This window comes from Coregonus clupeaformis, chromosome 23, assembly GCF_020615455.1.
Source record: "Coregonus clupeaformis isolate EN_2021a chromosome 23, ASM2061545v1, whole genome shotgun sequence".
Classification (NCBI taxonomy): Eukaryota; Metazoa; Chordata; class Actinopteri; order Salmoniformes; family Salmonidae; genus Coregonus; species Coregonus clupeaformis.
In genome coordinates this window covers 4,164,603-4,184,828 of record NC_059214.1, presented here as the reverse complement: position 1 = coordinate 4,184,828, position 20,226 = coordinate 4,164,603, and the positions used below count along the sequence as shown (strand labels likewise).

Genomic DNA, 20,226 nt, shown 5'->3' with positions numbered 1-20,226 from the left:
CTACCAACTGAGCTACATCCCTGCCGGCCATTCCCTCCCCTACCCTGGACGACGCTGGGCCAATTGTGCGCCGCCCCATGGGTCTCCTGGTCGCGGCCGGCTACGACAGAGCCTGGATAATAAGCATGTCAGGCATTGACCATTTTCACAAGATCTGCATCCTTGTAAACTAAATGCATTAAAACAATAGACATTAAAAACAGATTAAAACGTCGTTGCCGAAAAAGTATTTTCACTGTAAAAGAAAATCGACCAATGTGAAGGTTGTTTCACATACGATGCGCATGCGCAAAGTATACTCAAGTTTACGGTTTTTCACGCTGCAAGCAATGCACAGTTACAACATTCTCCAGTTGGATTGAATACATTGTATGAGCTTCAGTAAACGGCAAATGTAACGTTTCTGGTGAGTAAAAATTGGTCGTTTGCATAACTTCATTATCGTGTTCAGACCGTAATTAGTGTGAAGGCTGCAACGTTACTGCTAGCTAGTTAACGTTAGCTGGTTCGCTAACACAGTAGACTCAAAGAGCTAGGCTGTTAGCCTAGCTTCCTCCCGCTAAACGTTAGATAGCGGAGCTAGCTAACAGTAAGGGAAGAAGTCCGCTCAACCGTCAGAGATTGCAATATAGATGTATTTACATATTCGTTCAACGTGTACTGTATTTTCAGGATAATGAGTTTGGGATGTTCTGTGTGCCATAATATTATAGAAGAAGAAGAAGAAGAAGGATGTTCTGTGTAACAAATAATCTATTTTGTATCTATTTTTTTGTTGTGGACAGCTTTGTGTGGATTTTGACAGAGGAAAATGCTAAATCCGGCTAACGGCGACCCGGTCCACGTCGTTACAAATTATGTGGAAGAATATTTGGACTTGGTCGAATCACTGCCTTTCGACCTACAGAGGAGTGTGTCGCTTATGAAGGAAATTGATGCTAAATATCAAGGTAAATCGTTCACGTTTCATCCACTGACCAGCTAACTACCTGCTAGGTAAATAATCTAGCTAGCTAGTTTACAAAATTGCTACTAGTCTGTTAGCCTAGCTAGCAGAAGTTACACTGCTAGTTTCTAGCAGTAGCTGCCTACAGGCATCCAGATATACAAGCTAGCATCTTTTGATTAAGTTAGAATAGTAGACAACTTTTATTCCAATTGAATGTAAAAAATTACAACAATATTTGTTTCAAGTTATGTATTTAGCTAACTAGAGTAATACACGTTTGTGTTTAGTTCCATAATAAAACTGCCACTCCATCCACTTTATGCTATCTATTGGCCATGTTTGTTACATCTCTTGCATCCTTTGTTTTTTTCCCCCCTGCCTCAGATGTCCTGCAAGAGCTGGATGATGCTTATGAGCGCTACCGTCTGGAGTCCGACCCTCTCCAGCGGTGTAGACTTCAGCTGGCCATCCAGAGAGTGCTTATCAGCAGCCAGGAGCTGGGAGATGAGAAGATCCAGATTGCTGGGCAGATGGTGCGTGAACGTGGCTGGTTGCCTGTATGATTGTTTATGGAAGAAAAAGTGTCTTCCCTTTTATGTGAACTTTGCATAATGATTTTCCAGCTTGAAAAACAATAATAATAATAATAATAATAATATGCCATTTAGCAGACGCTTTTATCCAAAGCGACTTAGTCATGCGTGCATACATTTTTACATATGATAGATATATAGATGAGGCTGCAACAAAGCCCATATTGGTCACTCTCCTTGACCAACTTGTGTATGTGCGTGTATGTGTGTATATATATACTGCTCAAAAAAATTAAGGGAACACTTAAACAACACAATGTAAATCCAAGTCAATCACACTTCTGTGAAATCAAACTGTCCACTTAGGAAGCAACACTGATTGACAATACATTTCACATGCTGTTGTGCAAATGGAATAGACAACAGGTGGAAATTATAGGCAATTAGCAAGACACCCCCAATAAAGAAGTGGTTATGCAGGTGGTGACCACAGACCACTTCTCAGTTCCTATGCTTCCTGGCTGATGTTTTGGTCACTTTTGAATGCTGGCGGTGCTTTCACTCTAGTGGTAGCATGAGACGGAGTCTACAAACCACACAAGTGGCTCAGGTAGTGCAGCTCATCCAGGATGGCACATCAATGCGAGCTGTGGCAAGAAGGTTTGCTGTGTCTGTCAGCGTAGTGTCCAGAGCATGGAGGCGCTACCAGGAGACAGGCCAGTACATCAGGAGACGTGGAGGAGGCCGTAGGAGGGCAACAACCCAGCAGCAGGACTGCTACCTCCGCCATTGTGCAAGGAGGAGCAGGAGGAACACTGCCAGAGCCCTGCAAAATGACCTCCAGCAGGCCACAAATGTGCATGTGTCTGCTCAAACGGTCAGAAACAGACTCCATGAGGGTGGTATGAGGGCCCGACGTCCACAGGTGGGGGTTGTGCTTACAGCCCAACACCGTGCAGGATGTTTGGCATTTGCCAGAGAACACCAAGATTGGCAAATTCGCCACTGGCGCCCTGTGCTCTTCACAGATGAAAGCAGGTTCACACTGCACACATGTGACAGACATGACAGAGTCTGGAGACGCCGTGGAGAACGTTCTGCTGCCTGCAACATCCTCCAGCATGACCGGTTTGGCGGTGGGTCAGTCATGGTGTGGGGTGGCATTTCTTTGGGGGGCCGCACAGCCTTCCATGTGCTCGCCAGAGGTAGCCTGACTGCCATTAGGTACCGAGATGAGATCCTCAGACCCCTTGTGAGACCATATGCTGGTGCGGTTGGCCCTGGGTTCCTCCTAATGCAAGACAATGCTAGACCTCATGTGGCTGGAGTGTGTCAGCAGTTCCTGCAAGAGGAAGGCATTGATGCTATGGACTGGCCCGCCCGTTCCCCAGACCTGAATCCCATCGAGCACATCTGGGACATCATGTCTCGCTCCATCCACCAACGCCACGTTGCACCACAGACTGTCCAGGAGTTGGCGGATGCTTTAGTCCAGGTCTGGGAGGAGATCCCTCAGGAGACCATCCGCCACCTCATCAGGAGCATGCCCAGGCGTTGTAGGGAGGTCATACAGGCACGTGGAGGCCACACACACTACTGAGCCTCATTTTGACTTGTTTTAAGGATATTACATCAAAGTTGGATCAGCCTGTAGTGTGGTTTTCCACTTTAATTTTGAGGGTGACTCCAAATCCAGACCTCCATGGGTTGATAAATTTGATTTCCATTGATCATTTTTGTGTGATTTTGTTGTCAGCACATTCAACTATGTAAAGAAAAAAGTGTTTAATAAGATTATTTCATTCATTCAGATCTAGGATGTGTTATTTTAGTGTTCCCTTAATTTTTTTGAGCAGTGTATATAACACTATGTACTGTCCTACTGTTCCAGGTGGAGTTGGTGGAGAACCGTAGCAGACAGGTGGACTGGCATTCTGAGCTCCTCCACGCCTCCAAGGAGAACCCTGATACCCATATACCTACATCAACTGCCATGACAACGACCGCAGCCTCCATAGTGTCGCCGTCGGCAGCAACAACCACTCCGGGCAAAGCGGGTCACCACGACAAGAGGCGTGACGAGGTGACGCCTTGCTCAGTCGGCGGGGGGGACAAGTCTGGTGGGAAACGGTCACGGCGGCAGAAGAACGGAGAGAACCGGGAGAGCTATGGAAGCATGGATCATGGTGACGAGGTGGGCATAGGGGCGTCCAGGGAGAAGAGGGCCAAAACGTCGTCGTCCAAGAAGAAGAAGAGGTCAAAGGGCAAGTCCGAGAGGGAGGTGTCACCCCCAGACCTGCCCATCGACCCAGACGAGCCCACCTACTGCCTGTGTGAACAGGTGTCCTACGGCGAGATGATTGGCTGTGATAACGACCAGTGTCCCATCGAGTGGTTCCACTTCTCCTGTGTGGGGCTGCATCACAAGCCCAAGGGCAAGTGGTTCTGTCCCAAATGCAGGGGAGAGAATGAGAAGACCATGGACAAGGCCCTGGAGAGGGCGAAGAAGGAGAGGACCTACCACAGGTAGCCGTCTACCTGGGCCAGTGGACATCGTTTGTGGTCATGTTAGTTTTGTTTTTTGTTATTGTTCTTTCTACTCCAATTACTGTCAATGCTGTTTGAAAATGAAGAATTGGAACGAGGGACTTATTGTTATTTTAGTAAATGCTGTACTGGAAGATGGACATCCTGGTTCACGACCACTGGTTTAGAGCAGATACAGTATAATGTAATACAGATTATTGTATCATATAGCCACACCAATGATTATTGTTGATGCTGCTGTATCATGCATGTAGCCATACTGCTCCTCCTCCAAACTAACAAATAAAACATTGCGTGCTAAAAGTAATTCCAGACATGTATTGCACAGTGGGGCTTAGCTACATCTATGAACGCAATGGGCTTCCTCGGTTGAATTGTTTTGCATCACCTGTGTATGTACTAGGAGACGTGACTGCCCTTTGCTTGAAGTGCCATTACTGATAGGACTGCCCTAGCAGCAAAATGCATTGTAGATCGTAGACAGACTGTTAAGATGGTTAAGTTGGTAATACCCATGTTTGACTAGAGTCCATGATGCCAAATCCCCTTGGCAACGGGCCTGTGATCTGTAGCTGTGAGGACTGTCACTTGTGACACCAGTAAAGGTGAATTATTTAAATGCTGCTTGGAACGGCAGCCCATTGAATGTGTCTTGTCCAATAGTACTATTAAAAGGCCCTGCCGTGTGAATTAAATCCTTTGGTCCCTTACCAAGGGGTTCTGCAAATGAGTCTGTTCTGTCAGTTAAAAATAGCAAAGCATCAAATCCTCACGTGTCATGTGTGTACACCATCACTCCATGCGCATCTGCAATTATGTGATTGGTTTATTGGCAAGGAACTCTTTACACAAATAAACCACAAGTTTTGCTTGAATATTGAGTGTGTTGAATGAGGCTAATAGATGCATGAACTTTGAAGCTAGTTTCTCAGTGCTAGCATTGCAAGAGATCACTGATATCACAGTATTTGCCACAGAAAGCTAAATATAGAGTAGATTGATGATTACTGTAGGGAGCACATGGTTTACTGTCAGCGTCCAAGAGAAACAGTACTACAGTCATAGTAAAGGTAGTTTTGCCTTTTTTTATTTACAAGTGCTAGGGGAAAAAATGTCATGGACAACCAGTGCAAAATCTGTACATAAATCCAGATGTTTTCCTATATACACACACTGAGGGTACTGAACAGAACAACATGAATTCACTGTCATGCATGTAACAGAGCTCACAGCAAAGACATGGGTTAAGCATGTGGGTCTGGTTCTCAATCAAGGTGTTTAGGATGAACACGGGCAGCAATTGTCCAAAGAAAGGTAATGAGCTTGATAGCTCAGATGCTGCGTTGTAAAATTAGCTTATGATAAAGTAAGGGGAGCACACCAAACAAAGAACCTACAAGCTAGGTTATGATAATTTATATTTCTTCCAAACATTAAACAAATCAGTCCAACTCATTTGTTTCAGTGAGGGAATGAGGCAAGGTAATTGACGTCCAAAAATGGTCCTCAATTGAAGAGCGTGGCGGCAAAGGCAAGATTCAGCACATACGTCCCCTGATAGGCCAAAATGGGAAAAAAAAAAAAGGTTCTACAAGGGAAGGGCGAGGTAAAGTGCATAAAAGCTTCAAATTAAAAAGGAGGAAGAAAAACAAAAAACTAAATTAGGATGTACTCCACTAGAACTCGAATCACACAGCTCAGTGCTGGGGACAGAGGAGGACAGAAGGGAGAGGGTGTGGTCAACTGTCCCTCCAGCTCTGTTCTACAATGGCCGAGACACGCTTCTCATACTCCCTCTTGTTTTCCTGGTAAAGCTGGGCCGCCTGACTGTTGGCTGGACTGTTGGGGTTTGGTTCGTCTAGCAGGGACTGGAAGGAGGGAAGAGAGAGGGGGGATAGGCCAACAGAGTAGATTAGACATGCATTCTACAGCACAGAGAGTGTGACAGACAGCAGTTGGCATATGCACCATGACACTTCAGGATGTTCAGTATGGGAAGTCTAAGGTCTGTTGTGACTTATCTCAGCTCTGTCCCAGTAGGACTAAATGTTGACAGGAGGATGAATGGCATATAAAACAATGTATTATGGAAAAACAACATGATCCATTTGCATACCTGGATAGAGGTAAGAATGGATGATACATCATAGGTTGGACTCCATCGATTCTGTAGAATGTCCAGACATATACTCCCATCTGCATACACTAAATAAAACGGAAGTGTAAAAATACTATTAACCTTTGCAGGCAATACTAACCATTTTCAGAATGTTTTGCTACTGTCGTTGTGACAACATACCATTTGGATGAAACATCTTTGACACAAATCGCACTGTGGGGGGTTTGTTGGGGTATTCTTCTGTGAACTCAACAGTAAGCTTAAATGTGCCTGGAACATATAAAAGATGTGGGAAAAATACGAATTAGAACCATGGCTAATATCACTCATACTATCATGCAACCGAGAATGTTAGAAAACGTGTTCGCATTTACAGGTGTTGCATTATCTGCAATACCACCGGTTGATAAAACAGGGAGTTGATGATTGACTGCTCTAGTCTACTTTATGTGGAATTTATCAAATCAACAATTATGTCACACAGTATGCAATCACAAAGAATGGGGTAGCACAGTGCTGTACTCACCATCCTCAAAAGGTGTCCCTTCTGGGCTGTAAAGGGAAATAAATAAGTTTAACGTTTTTCTCTGTGTGTGTGAAATATGAATGTGTCAGTTCCCCATAAATAAGTTATATGGATGAAGAAAGAACATTGCGATGAGCAGATCAATCACTTGACATTTGTTGGTATCATTGGCCTAAAAAGGTCTTGACATGACCTGTATCTCACAGGATTATCAATAACTAGCAAAAGGCTGTTTCAGAACCCAAACTCAGCAATATTTGCTGATGGAGCATGGTGTTACATAGCCCTTTATCATGACTCTCACTCAGTTCCATGACATTACACATAAGTGTCATTGGATGAAGGAGTCTTCTGTACAGGGGAGTTTTGTTAAGAGCACCGGACACTCGGTCTGAACATTAACATGCATCACTTGCGGTACGGTTTTGGAAGCATAAGGACCTTATCTTTCATATCGGCGAGAAACACTTCAATTGATACACACCTTTATATCTCCATGTTACAGCCTGTGTTTACTGAAGACAGAACGACCACTTGTGCTAATTAGCATGCGCCGAACACCTGTGTGTAACGAAAGAAGGCCGCCAGAAACGTGTTGTCACTGAAAAATACTGTCAGCTGCAACTGTGATAAAGCTGGTTACAATTATTTTGCATTTGTGTAATTATTTGTGTGTGATATGAATGTAAAGGGCTTTATGTTTCTAGAACCGTATCGCAATTGTTAATCGATTCACGTTTAAATTGAGTATTTGTCTGTTTTGTCTGCAATAGACAGTCCACCTCTGAAAATAACACAAGGTCTTTGGATCTTAAGGAGTAAAGGTAACGTTAGGCTCCTTAACGAGTACATCTTTGGCTAGGTGTTAAAGTAATATGTACTTAACATCTGTGACATAGGGAACAGCACAGTCTGAATGTGCACATCGGATCGGTTGCTATACCGATTGTGCTTCATCTTACCCGAATATGACTGCATTCCACACCATGATGTTGTTTTCGGAAGGGGCACCACTGACGCCAGCCGGAGGGTCTTCTTGTAGCCTATGGGGGTCCGAGAAAAACAACTTCTGTTCCACGTTTCAAATTACTTGCTACCTAATTTAAGGACTTGTTAACCCTATTTTCAAACTGATAGCTATATTACAAATCGACACATTACTGAACTCAGACGCGTACTTCCAATATTATCAACCAATGCAGAAACCCTATTAATGTTGTTTAGTTAAACGTCAGTCGTATTCATAAACCGTAACGTTATGCATGTCTTGATCTGATAAAGTTAAAGGATGTAGCAAAAAGATCCCTCGAAATATTAAAACCAACCTGAGTAATCTTATGACGTCTAGTTAATCTAACCCAGTTTCGCTTGCGAGTTAACTATTGTGACTCGCCTTGGTCTGGAGAGAGCGAGTTGTTTTCTTAGCTAACTAGCCAAGTAGCTTGCTAGCCAAGTCTTGGCTGTAAGCAAGCTAGCTTGCTGACGAAATAAATCGCTTATGTTTTAGGGTCGACTTTAGCGGCATACTGTTATGTAAAGTATCCGCTATTTTCAAAGGCAACATTACACATTTGTTAAACTAGATAAAACCCCAAATATCATCAAATAGACGACTGGATGACTTGCTAGCGTTGGCTAGCTAGCCAAGTAACCTTAGCTGACTAGCTTACCTAGCTAACTAGCTAGCTTCAGGCATATCAATAACACCACCCGTGAAAAATTTTCAACTCACCGCTTAAAATCTCTCATCAGTCGTCTTCTTGCCGGAGTAGACATCGTAAACTAAATATACAAAGGTAACACAAATAAATGTACTGTTTTATTTACACTAAATGTCTTTATGATACAGCTAACTGGTTAATGTTATGTTTACAACAACATTCAGTTCCTTTTTCGCTGTCGCCTCTGAAATGCTATCCTCCTACCCTAGCCACTGGTACATGGTTTATTAGGCGATACCACTTCAGCAAATAGGGAACGTATTTTGTATATTCTTCTTAAGTAAAACGACACATAAGTTAATTTAGTTTTTAATGTATTTTTCCTTTAATGTCTTACTTCTTCATTAAGTGTGTGAATTGAGTGGCGTAGGATGTATCGAAAAACAATGATTTAATTCGTGTCCAATTACATAGTCTCAACCTATTTTTTTTTTTACTCCTTTGGCTTTGAGATCGTGTTTGACGGGGGGCGTGGTTACAATGACGTGGTGTTTGTTTAGCGAGGTCAATAAATGTACAGCGATCAAGGTCGGCTGGGCCTTGGCGACAGGTGACAAATGGGTGTTCTCACACGTGAATAGTGGGCAGTATATGGAGAGGTATACCGATAGTTGGCGATGATTGTCATGCACAAGTTAGTGCTTGGCAAAGGAGTAAATAACTTTATACCCCCAGCTGTTCAGTAGCAGTTCAGCACAACATATTGTAGCTGCCTGCATATTGTTGCATTCTGTTATGCAATCTCACCTGTATTCTTTCTCACCTGTGGTGGGTGTGTGATTCTAAATTCTGAACATGTCAGGATAATCATACAAAAAAAAAGTAGGGGCGTGGATCAGAAAACCAGTCAGTATCTAGTGTGACCACCATTTGCCTCATGCAGCGCGAAACATCCCCTTTGCATCGAGTTGGTCTGGCTGTTGATTGTGGCCTGTGGAATGTTGTCCCACTTCTCTTCAATGGGTGTGCGAAGTTGCTGGATATTGGCGGGAACTGGAACACGCTGTCGTACACGTAGATCCAGAGCAACCCAAACGTGCTCAATGGGTGACATGTCTGGTGAGTATGCAGGCCATGGAAGAACTGTGACATTTTCAGCTTCCAGGAATTGTGTACAGGTCCTTGTGACATGGGGCCTTGCATTATCATGCTGAAACATGAGGTGATGGTGGCGGATGAATGGCACGACAATGGGCCTCAAGATCTCGTCACGGCATCTCTGTGCATTCAAATTACCATAGATAAAATGCAATTGTGTTCATTGTCCGTAGCTTATGCCTGCCCATACCATAACCCCACGCCACCATGGGGCACTCTGTTCACAACATTGACATCAGCAACCTGCTCGCCCACACAACGCCATACATGTGGTCTGCGGTTGTGAGGCCGGTTGTATGTACTGCTAAATTCTTTACAACGTTGGAGGTGGCTTATGGTAGAGAAATTAACATTCAATTCTCTGGCAACAGCTCTGGTGGACATTCCTGCAGTCAGCATGCCATTTGCACACTCCCTCAAAACTTGAGACATCTGTGGCATTGTAATGATCATACTGTTTAATCAGCTTCTTGATATGCCCCACCTGTCATGTGGAAGGACTATTTTGGCAAAGGGAAAATGCTCACTAGCAGGGATGTAAACAAATTTGGTCACAAAATCTGAGAGAAATAAGCTTTTCGTACTTATTTCTGGGATCTTTTATTTCAGCTCATGAAACATGGGACCAACACTTTACATGTTGCGTTCATCTTTTTGTTAAGTGTACATAAAGACAAGTTGCAATGTTCCATTGTCCTTCTGTGTTTGCAGTGGACACTGTTCCCAACCACAGGCCTAGGATCACACTGTGCACGTCAGCCAGGACACACATGCACGGGGACAGAGCATAAATACATTGTCTGCCGTGTTCCCGTGCAGTTGCCAGGTGCCTGGGTGGTCGTATGGTGTTGAATAACACTCATTATGCAAACACAGGGACTTGATGCAGTAAGTACTGGTGCATTGAGTAAAACTCGCAAACTCAAAACCATGATTTAACAAATGGGTCATGCAATGTGCAATCCAACACAGGGTTCAGAGCACCCAGGGAGGGGTCAGTTCACTCAATACAAAAAGTACATTGAAATTCCAATTACATGTGTACAATTGGAAGCGGAATTTCAGTTTACTTATTGAATAAACTATGGGAGGAAATATATCTTCAAATATTAAAGCTTTATATGAGGCGTAAAGGATACAGGATAGTAGTTCAAGATAAAAAAAAAAATGGTTGAATATCCTATACCTGTATTTCAATGTCATAGCATACTGTATTGTTCCCCATCCATTAGTGTAGAAAGTTAAATGTTCTGACAATTAGAAAAATAATCACATCCCGATGTGCTTTTAGGTGATGTCCTTTAATTCTTATCAGGATGCAGATGAACCAGGATGACAAAACAAAAGAACCTGCCTCATAGATAAGACAAACATAAACAAGGGTTTCAGAGGTTGGGGCATCATTTCATTACTCAGAAAAAACCCATCTCATTTGAGACATCTGACATTATAACATAAAACTTTCATTTACATTCAGGCTAGTTTTGTCCTGAGGATAACTGAACACACAGTTTAAAAACAAATGTATAAACATTAACTTGAAAATAAAAAGATAATGCAGTATATGCCTTTACTGTAGCTTTTTCTTTAACCACTCAAAATCGACTTTTCACATCACAAAAAGGTATCACGAAAACAATCGACTGTTTTACAGAACATTTCATATCCATAAACTGAAAAGTAAACAGTCCACCTTTAGAAGAGAGATGGCCCTTCCCTTTACATAAATACAAAATAACACAATGACCATATAAAGAAGCAACCACTCACTTCATGGTTTTAAGGCGTATGAATGCTTGCTTACATCAAGCATAAATGACAGGCAAACCGATGGACGGCCTGACAACGGGATCCTTCCACCTCCTTAGGAGCCGTGATAGAGGAGCATGGTGCTGAACAGGGCATGGTCGTACTGCTGATGTTCGTACTGCTGCTCTGCCTTCACCGATGTCTGGTGTTCCACCTGGCTGCCCGCGTTACCAGTGGCAACCATGTGCTCTGCTGCATCCCTGTAGACTTGGTGGTGGGCGATGTCGGCAGGGGCGATGGTAGAGGCACACCCATTCAGGTGTGTTGGGGGGCAGTGCCCGTTTAAGGGGGTCCCCTCACACCCTAACCCTGCTGCTAGAGGGTCACCTGCCATTGGAAATGAGACACCTGGTCAAAATAATTTCAAAAGCTGGTTTTGACAGTACGGGGCCACAACTTCATGCTCAAAGAGATTTAGTAAATATGTACGAATTGATTTTGTTTTGCACAACTATTCCCCATGGAGATGAACATTTCGGAAACTGTAAACCTCAGTGACGCCATCTATACAGGAATACAAATCGATAGGTTGCCAAATGGGTTCCAGAAAATCTAACATTATCTCGTTATCGTTCACCCTTGTACCTCATTGCACCGGGTCACATCCTGATTCACTGTACTCTTCCTGGTTACACTGACACACAAACCACTGCTCCTCCTTGGCACACTGCCCTAGTTCCACCCCCTTCCCCACTCCCATTGGTTCAGGCAAGATGAGATGATCCAAAGTCCCTTTTAGACGTCAACACAGACGACAGCGTCATAAGACACCACGCAAGATGGTTTCAACGACACCGATAATCATATAGTCCTAGAAGCAAATTTACAGACAAACAAGAACTCAACATTCTGCCACCGCTCTTGCTGTAATGATGGCATAATCCTTAGAAACAAGACAGCACAATTGAGGGGTTGCCCAGCCATCTCAATATCAATAGAGGGCGCCAAACCTCCCAATTATTCAGGGTTCCTCAATTGAAAGATGAAATGGATTACCCCGCAGTGTGTTCAGACCATTGTCGAGATACTTTCTCATGTACACAAAAAAAACCACACAAACCAAGAGACAAAAACACAAAGCCACCATCATGTTATTCAAAGGAATGAACATTTAATGAGTTTAAAGTATACAAAACTAATCAGCACTGAGCGTCAGAAGCTCTAATAAATGCGATCCTACTCGTTAACATTTGTAATTCTGTACAGACTGAATAGTAGTGCAGCGCAGATTGTTTGACAGAACAATTGTCCTTCATGTATGAAGCAGATGAGGAGGGATTTTAAGTTTGTGACCAATACATTTACGAAGGTTCCTTTTTTATTTTCTCCAAAAACGGTTTCCAGCCTTAGGAAAGAGTAGCTTCCCCTTGCTTCGTGAAAATTGTAGCACTACTAATCACACTCATTTATCATAGATCAACAATTCAACATCTAACTTTTGTCATTAGTGCAGTTAGCAAAGCAATAGTACATTATAATTCAACAAAACAAGCCGACACTTAGAAAAACAGTCAATATAAACTCACACCATTTTCAACACCAGACAATAGGTACTAGGCTATACAGAAAAGCGTACAAAGTCCTCTCCTAGAAAAGCAGAAGGAGAGGGGGCACTAGACGTGCCTAGCCAAACCAAAGTCTACAGTCTGCTAGCTAACAGGACAGTGTCAGTTCAAATAGCACCTTGGAAATCCCTAAAAGCTCACATAATATAGAAAAGCTGCATAGCAAAGCTTTATGTAATTTATACATACATGTAAAGATATGCTTTGGCATAAGAGTTCTTGTATAAAAAACAACAAAAAAGCTTTATAGTTAACAAATAAAACATAAAATATGTTTATCTTATTACTCTGAGGGCAGGAACATTCTCTAGTTGTCTCTTCATTCAGACACGAGATGGACACATTCTGTCTTTTGACCATTATTGGTCGAAGCGGCATCACAACAATGGCACCACTAAATACAGTACTCAGTAAACACATCACTGGACGTCTAACTCATCATCATAAAGGTCAGAATTCTGTCATTGCATATTCATGATGCAGAGGGAAACGTCAGTGCAGCCTCAAAGTCTTGAAGTCAACTTTCTCCCTAATCTTCTCCATAAACTGAGTGAGGCTTGTTTCAGTACATTGTTCCCAAGGTGTTGGCGTTTCTACATTAAAGAAATGTAGATTATCATTTGACAACGTTATTACAGTTAACATTGTGCAATGTAGGGCGGTGGAAGGATAATTGTGCAAAACAGAATTCACTCATCCTAAGGGGCTTTGCCAAAAACACTTGAGATGATTTAAGAAGAATTTTGTGGATCATTCAAAGCTACCAGTAAAACAACAAAACATAAAACTTGTGTTTCTCTAGTGATTGAGTATGGTAGCAAGGCAATGTTTTTCATAACATGTATGTGCAATGTGTACAATACCAGTTACTTACACCCATATTTTTAGAACCGCTCCCGCAAGAGTTTAACATTACCATGCCAAAAACCCAACAATACCATGCCAAAAAAAGTAGTGCCATCCATGGGAAAACATGGCCAGAGAGGGCCTGACGGACATCCTACCAAGATACAACCACTAGGAGAGTCAACACTCTTTCTCAACACACTCTCTAAGGCCTCTACAGGTAGGCGTAGGAGTTAGTGCAGCGACAAGGGATCTGCATGGATGCCACAGTGAAGATCTCTTGCTCCTTAGGGGCCGGGGTGGACACCTCCACTCCCCCCTGGTCCACCAGGTCTGGCACCGGCGCAGACCCATTCATCCCAAACGCAAAGGGTCCTGGCCCACCTGAGCTCACTGCCGACGGTGCTGACTCCATGCTCTCCTGGTGCATGCTCTCCATCAGTACCTCTCCGACACCGCAGACCGACCCATTCCCGTTCAGCATCCCCAGCGGCAGGCACAGACCTGGTGAGAGCAGTGGATGAGCGTGTTGAACTACCATCAAGAATAGGACTAGATGAGAACTCGACATACAGGTCAGAATACCCTACAGTCCAAAAGAGGCCATTCCAGCATGCACAGGCTGCCTGGGCAGAAGGGGAGACTGGTATTTAGCATGCTAGAATAATAAATCATACTCAGTGAGTCCAAAGTCCAATTGTAGGCTTCATTCAGCAATAAATCATCTACTGCCCCATTACCTGATACCCTGCAGTGTCGATCAACTTCCTGGCAACCACTCCCAACTCTACTCCAGAGTCCAATAAAACAAGCCATGCATTTACACACAACAACATCAGAGGCCTGGCAAGCAGCCACAGGTTAAGTCACCCTCCCATCCCCTTCTTCCTCATACTGCTCATTGTAACGCTGCACAACTAAGCGAACAATAAGGTATTCAACCAGATTCCCAATAGGCCAACACTCAAAGGTTAATTTTATTCATTTATTTTATTTTACCTTTATTTAACTAGGCAAGTCAGTTAAGAACAAATTCTTATTTACAATGACGGCCTACACCGGCCAAACCCGGACGACGCTGGGCCAATTGTGCGCTGCCCTATGGGACTCCCAATCACGGCCGGTTGTGATACAGCCTGGAATCGAACCAGGGGGTCTGTAGTGACGCCTCAAGCACTGAGATGCAGTGCCTTAGACCACTGCGCCACTTGGGAGCCCAAAATCCTGGTTTTACGACAGGATTTTAGAAGGTTTTGACACTTGATGCTTTACCACGTATAATTAGGGAAGGTCATGAAAAAAGTGGAAAACATTTATAATCCCCTCCCAGGTTTGATTAGGTTATTTTTTATAAAGTATAAAAAATGCTAACAAATGCAAAAACCTAACCTTCAGTTCTGGCCTTCTTGATTTGAGTGTCTTCCATGTTATCAAACAACCTCTTTCTATTTGGCGCCCCGTTAAGGAGGCTCCGCCCTTGGATGAGAGGGTGGGAGTGGCCTCCGTTCTGGGCGGCACCGTTCAGACCGAAGCCATTAAGCTGGGTCTGGGTTAGGTTCTGGTACCGCTGCAGGTTCTGGGCATTGGATAGTATCTCGGCACACTCGCGAAACCCCTGCGCATGGGCCAGGTCAGCAGCGGACAGCCCACTAGCGTTCCTCATACTGTGCAATAAGAGAAGAGAGCGTTAGAGAAACCCACACCCTGCCATAGCCAGGGATAACACACACACACACACACTTAATCTCACATACACACACACACACACACACACGTCTGACTGCCTCTACTAGCCTAACATCTTCACCATCATCATCATCATCTCTTTGAGGGAGAGATGACGGCTGATCCTTTTAGATCATTTTTTTCCTTAAATTAAAATAAACGTTTTGGAAATAAAATACCAAAATGTACATATTTTTTAAATGAAATGTAAAAAATGTCCACTGCAAGAGAAGATGATAAACAACTGTTATACATACATTTGAATAATGCGTGAATCTCAAGACCAAAATCATTTCCACATCCTAGAAAGGGTTTTGTTTAAAATGTCAAAGCATTCCTTAGGTTGATTCCTGGTATCAAATCTCAGAAAGTTTGAGCAGAAGAAATGCACGTCCTTGGAGATAATGGACTAGTTCAGTTCAAAGCCATCACAAAGAGGAACTTTTCAGTTTTGGATTGATGGTGACATCTCAAATTGGCACGAAATTTCCAAAGGAAGACATTTCCTTCACATTAAAGGTTATGCAAGGCGGTGTCAATTCTTGATGATCAGGTACAGAGATGTTGAGCAGGTTCAAAATCATGGTCAAGTCTACCTTCTAGAAAATGCATGTATGTGTGAGAGAAGTTAAGTGCCTTTGAAACTTTAGGTCTAAAAAAGCTGAATAATAATGGCAATCCTGCCAAAGTGAGTAGAAGAGACTGGCAACACAGGATCAAAGTTCTCTTTGTAAATATGGTCCAACTGCAGGCCACAGGACAGGCATTCAGACGTCCTCCAACTCCTCATCGGTTAGGCACATATCAGGGGAAGCAGTCTTTTTCAGTACATCCATGATTTGATGCAGATGGAACAAGAGACAAAGAAAAAGACAGGGAAAGGAAACAGAGGAACAGAATGGAAAAGGGAGCGATCCAGCAGAATAACCTTCAAGGAACAAGAATGATGAAAGATGTCCATTGGTCCAGGATAGGAAAGTGAACATGAGACTCAATCTGTTGGAGCTCAGTGTTTAAGAACAGAGGGAAAAAAAGGATGGAGACAGACATGTCATGATGTCAACGCAGCCGGCATCCAATCAGAAGGACCCATTAAGGTTAAGAAAACAACAACCATCCACGTTGGTATCACAACAGACACCAACAATAACTATGGCTGATTTGGTCTCAGATTCAGGCGTGTGCATAACAGTCGGTTTAGTCATTTCCTGTTGCCGCTATAAACCTGTAATAAACCTACAGTAGGACTTTATGAATGAGCAAACAGCAATGTAGTGAGCATGATTTCCATAATGCTTCTAGATATGCTATCCATAAGGCCAGGATGTCACTGGGTGGGTAACACTTCAGAGTATTAGCGTCACTCTTGCGTCAGTGTTTGGGCGGTTTTCTGTGTCTGGATTTTTAAATCATTGGGAAAAAAGTGAAAGGGATAAGTGAGCGTCAAAGCAAATTAGTCTAAAAGATAGTACTACTCTAACCTGGGTACTAAGCCAAATATAAAGCTATCAAATAGGGCCAGACCAAAAAGACCCGCTTCTAAGTAGGTCATAAACAAGCAACAGTCACCAAGTAAAGAATTGCCTGGTCACTGTTCCTGTCCTGGCATGTGCTGTAGCAGACCAAAAACATTCCCTTGTAAGGATAGAGGTCTTCACTGTCATGGAACTGGTTCAATTCATTTCCTGGAAGTGTCTTGAAAAATACTCGAAGCAAACGGAGAGGCCGCAAGCTCGACTGTCTGGATGCCAATAATTTCTGCTGGCTGGTGGGAGAACAATTCTGCACTTGTTGTTTCTGAGGCTAAACACCATTGGATTCCGCGGCAAAATGATTGTCCAAGGCGAACAACCAGGTCTTTGTGAGGGGAAGAGGGGTTGAGGCAGGCCCACGTGTCAAGGACTGAACTTCTATTTGGAAATGAGAAAATGGGAACACTTGACCTTCTGTGGGTAGTGTCTGTGCCTCTCATAGATTGCAATGATGCACTAAGAACAAATAAAATCTGAGAAACTACCTCAGTGGTTTGTGTTGCTGTAAGGGGTCGTAGGAACATTCTCTGTGCTTAAAAATCCATAATATGGATGTACTGTAGAAATATGAATGATAAATATGCATAAAGTGAAAGGTGCAGCAACCCAGTGACATCCATGAAGTTATATATACTCTTCAGTTTAGATACGGTTCACTCATTCATAAACTCACTGCTTTGTCTTTCTTACAAACCCTATTACTATCTTAATGTGCAGTCAAACAAAAATACAAACGCACTGTAAATAACGTGCTTGAGATCACATTTCTCTGTTGAATAAAAATAAAAAGTCACACATGATTAACTTGCATACATATCCCCCCCCATTCTGACCAAGTTTGAAAAAACAAAAATTAACGCATCCAAGAGATTCCAGCTTCAAGCAATAGCTTTGTTTATATAGAATGTTGTTGTGTGCATGTAGACTGATGGGTCTCACTACGAGGATTAACAATCATTCAGGGTGCCAGAGAATCTGAGACTACCAGTGTGGGGAACACGATGTGCACAAAGAACAAGACGCCAAAGTATTCTGTTCTGGCTTCTCTGAGAAATAGCCTCTTTTTGTATTGGTAATCAGGTAACATTTCAACCCAACTCTGCAAGTGAATATGTTGAAGGGAGAAACAGGATATAGTTTATGATCAACCAAACAAAATGATACTATGTAGGCTATATGCAATGTGTACACATACAGTCTATTTATACAGTGGGGGAAAAAAGTATTTAGTCAGCCACCAATTGTGCAAGTTCTCCCACTTAAAAAGATGAGAGAGGCCTGTAATTTTCATCATAGGTACACGTCAACTATGACAGACAAAATGAGAAAAAAAAATCCAGAAAATCACATTGTAGGATTTTTAATGAATTTATTAGCAAATTATGGTGGAAAATAAGTATTTGGTCAATAACAAAAGTTTCTCAATACTTTGTTGTATACCCTTTGTTGGCAATGACACAGGTCAAACGTTTTCTGTAAGTCTTCACAAGGTTTTCACACACTGTTGCTGTTATTTTGGCCCATTCCTCCATGCAGATCTCCTCTAGAGCAGTGATGTTTTGGGGCTGTCGCTGGGCAACACGGACTTTCAACTCCCCTCCAAAGATTTTCTATGGGGTTGAGATCTGGAGACTGGCTAGGCCACTCCAGGACCTTGAAATGCTTCTTACGAAGCCACTCCTTCGTTGCCCGGGCGGTGTGTTTGGGATCATTGTCATGCTGAAAGACCCAGCCACGTTTCATCTTCAATGCCCTTGCTGATGGAAGGAGGTTTTCACTCAAAATCTCACGATACATGGCCCCATTCATTCTTTCCTTTACACGGATCAGTCGTCCTGGTCCCTTTGCAGAAAAACAGCCCCAAAGCATGATGTTTCCACCCCCATGCTTCACAGTAGGTATGGTGTTCTTTGGATGCAACTCAGCATTCTTTGTCCTCCAAACACGACGAGTTGAGTTTTTACCAAAAAGTTCTATTTTGGTTTCATCTGACCATATGACATTCTCCCAATCCTCTTCTGGATCATCCAAATGCACTCTAGCAAACTTCAGACGGGCCTGGACATGTACTGGCTTAAGCAGGGGAGACACGTCTGGCACTGCAGGATTTGAGTCCCTGGCGGCGTAGTGTGTTACTGATGGTAGGCTTTGTTACTTTGGTCCCAGCTCTCTGCAGGTCATTCACTAGGTCCCCCCGTGTGGTTCTGGGATTTTTGCTCACCGTTCTTGTGATCATTTTGACCCCACGGGATGAGATCTTGCATGGAGCCCCAGATCGAGGGAGATTATCAGTGGTCTTGTATGTCTTCCATTTCCTAATAATTGCTCCCACAGTTGATTTCTTCAAACCAAGCTGCTTACCTATTGCAGATTCAGTCTTCCCAGCCTGGTGCAGGTCTACAATTTTGTTTCTGGTGTCCTTTGACAGCTCTTTGGTCTTGGCCATAGTGGAGTTTGGAGTGTGACTGTTTGAGGTTGTGGACAGGTGTCTTTTATACTGATAACAAGTTCAAACAGGTGCCATTAATACAGGTAACGAGTGGAGGACAGAGGAGCCTCTTAAAGAAGAAGTTACAGGTCTGTGAGAGCCAGAAATCTTGCTTGTTTGTAGGTGACCAAATACTTATTTTCCACCATAATTACAGGCCTCTCTCATCTTTTTAAGTGGGAGAACTTGCACAATTGGTGGCTGACTAAATACTTTTTTTCTCCACTGTATCTGAACTATGACCCAAATAATGATGAGGCACTGATGAAAGAATTGTCTCTTATTAGGAAGGAAATAGTCAGTCACTGAAAGGTCAGAGTTTAGAAATAATCCCACCAATAATCCCCCATTCTGTCCCACTTTGTTAAGAAGAAACAGTCTACAGCCTAACCCCTCTAACCTTCTGATCCCATCCCAGGCCTGGACCCACCCCCTGCTGTAACTAACAAAGACCAGATGTTTCATTAAAATAGAGGGATTAAAAGAAAAAGGATCGGTAGAAACTCCACCTCCTTGAACTTCACTGATTTATTATGGCTCAGATTACACTGACTAAAATCCTTTTAAGGTTGCCTCTTCGCTATTTTTCTTTATAAAACAAACTGCAAAAGTGTTCTCGTTTACAACAAGAGTATTATTTTAGAGCACATGGGCTGTAAGAAGAAATCATGGAAATAACATTTCAATAACATGTATAATAGTGACTTTTGGTTGACCATAAACATACACATTCGTTTAGCTAATTGTGTGTTATCTGATGCTGGAGTA

The 20,226-nt window shown here is 42.9% G+C and overlaps 3 protein-coding genes across 6 annotated transcripts in view; 1 reads left to right on the top strand and 2 right to left on the bottom strand.

Moving 5' to 3' along the window:
* Positions 1-52: 52 nt before the first annotated feature.
* LOC121536495 (inhibitor of growth protein 1-like) lies at positions 53-4,904 on the top strand. Its single transcript, XM_041843816.2, has 4 exons — positions 53-406; positions 786-950; positions 1,334-1,482; positions 3,374-4,904. The coding sequence occupies exons 2-4, from the start codon at positions 812-814 to the stop codon at positions 4,010-4,012; spliced, it is 927 nt and encodes a 308-aa protein (XP_041699750.2). The 5' UTR covers positions 53-406; positions 786-811; the 3' UTR covers positions 4,013-4,904.
* Positions 4,905-5,088: 184 nt separating this feature from the next.
* LOC121536496 (ubiquitin-conjugating enzyme E2 A-like) lies at positions 5,089-8,611 on the bottom strand. The gene is made up of 6 exons (XM_041843817.2): positions 8,407-8,611; positions 7,637-7,717; positions 6,675-6,700; positions 6,329-6,418; positions 6,146-6,234; positions 5,089-5,897 (listed from the first exon to the last, which is right to left on the bottom strand). The coding sequence occupies exons 1-6, from the start codon at positions 8,448-8,450 to the stop codon at positions 5,769-5,771; spliced, it is 459 nt and encodes a 152-aa protein (XP_041699751.1). The 5' UTR covers positions 8,451-8,611; the 3' UTR covers positions 5,089-5,768.
* A 2,164-nt stretch (positions 8,612-10,775) lies between these two features.
* The window catches only part of LOC121536497 (ankyrin repeat domain-containing protein 10), a 35,422-nt gene continuing 25,971 nt past the window's right edge, over positions 10,776-20,226 (bottom strand). For 2 of the 4 annotated variants that reach the window (XM_041843821.1, XM_041843818.1), the window contains 3 exons: positions 15,103-15,377; positions 14,098-14,217; positions 10,776-11,629 (listed from right to left, as the gene is read on the bottom strand). In XM_041843821.1, the coding sequence (XP_041699755.1) occupies positions 11,358-11,629; positions 14,098-14,217; positions 15,103-15,377 (667 nt within the window). In that variant the 3' untranslated portion in view covers positions 10,776-11,357. Of the gene's footprint in view, positions 11,630-12,388; positions 14,218-15,102; positions 15,378-20,226 lie in introns of those variants that run through there. The other 2 variants (XM_041843820.2, XM_041843819.2) reach the window with 2 other exon arrangements.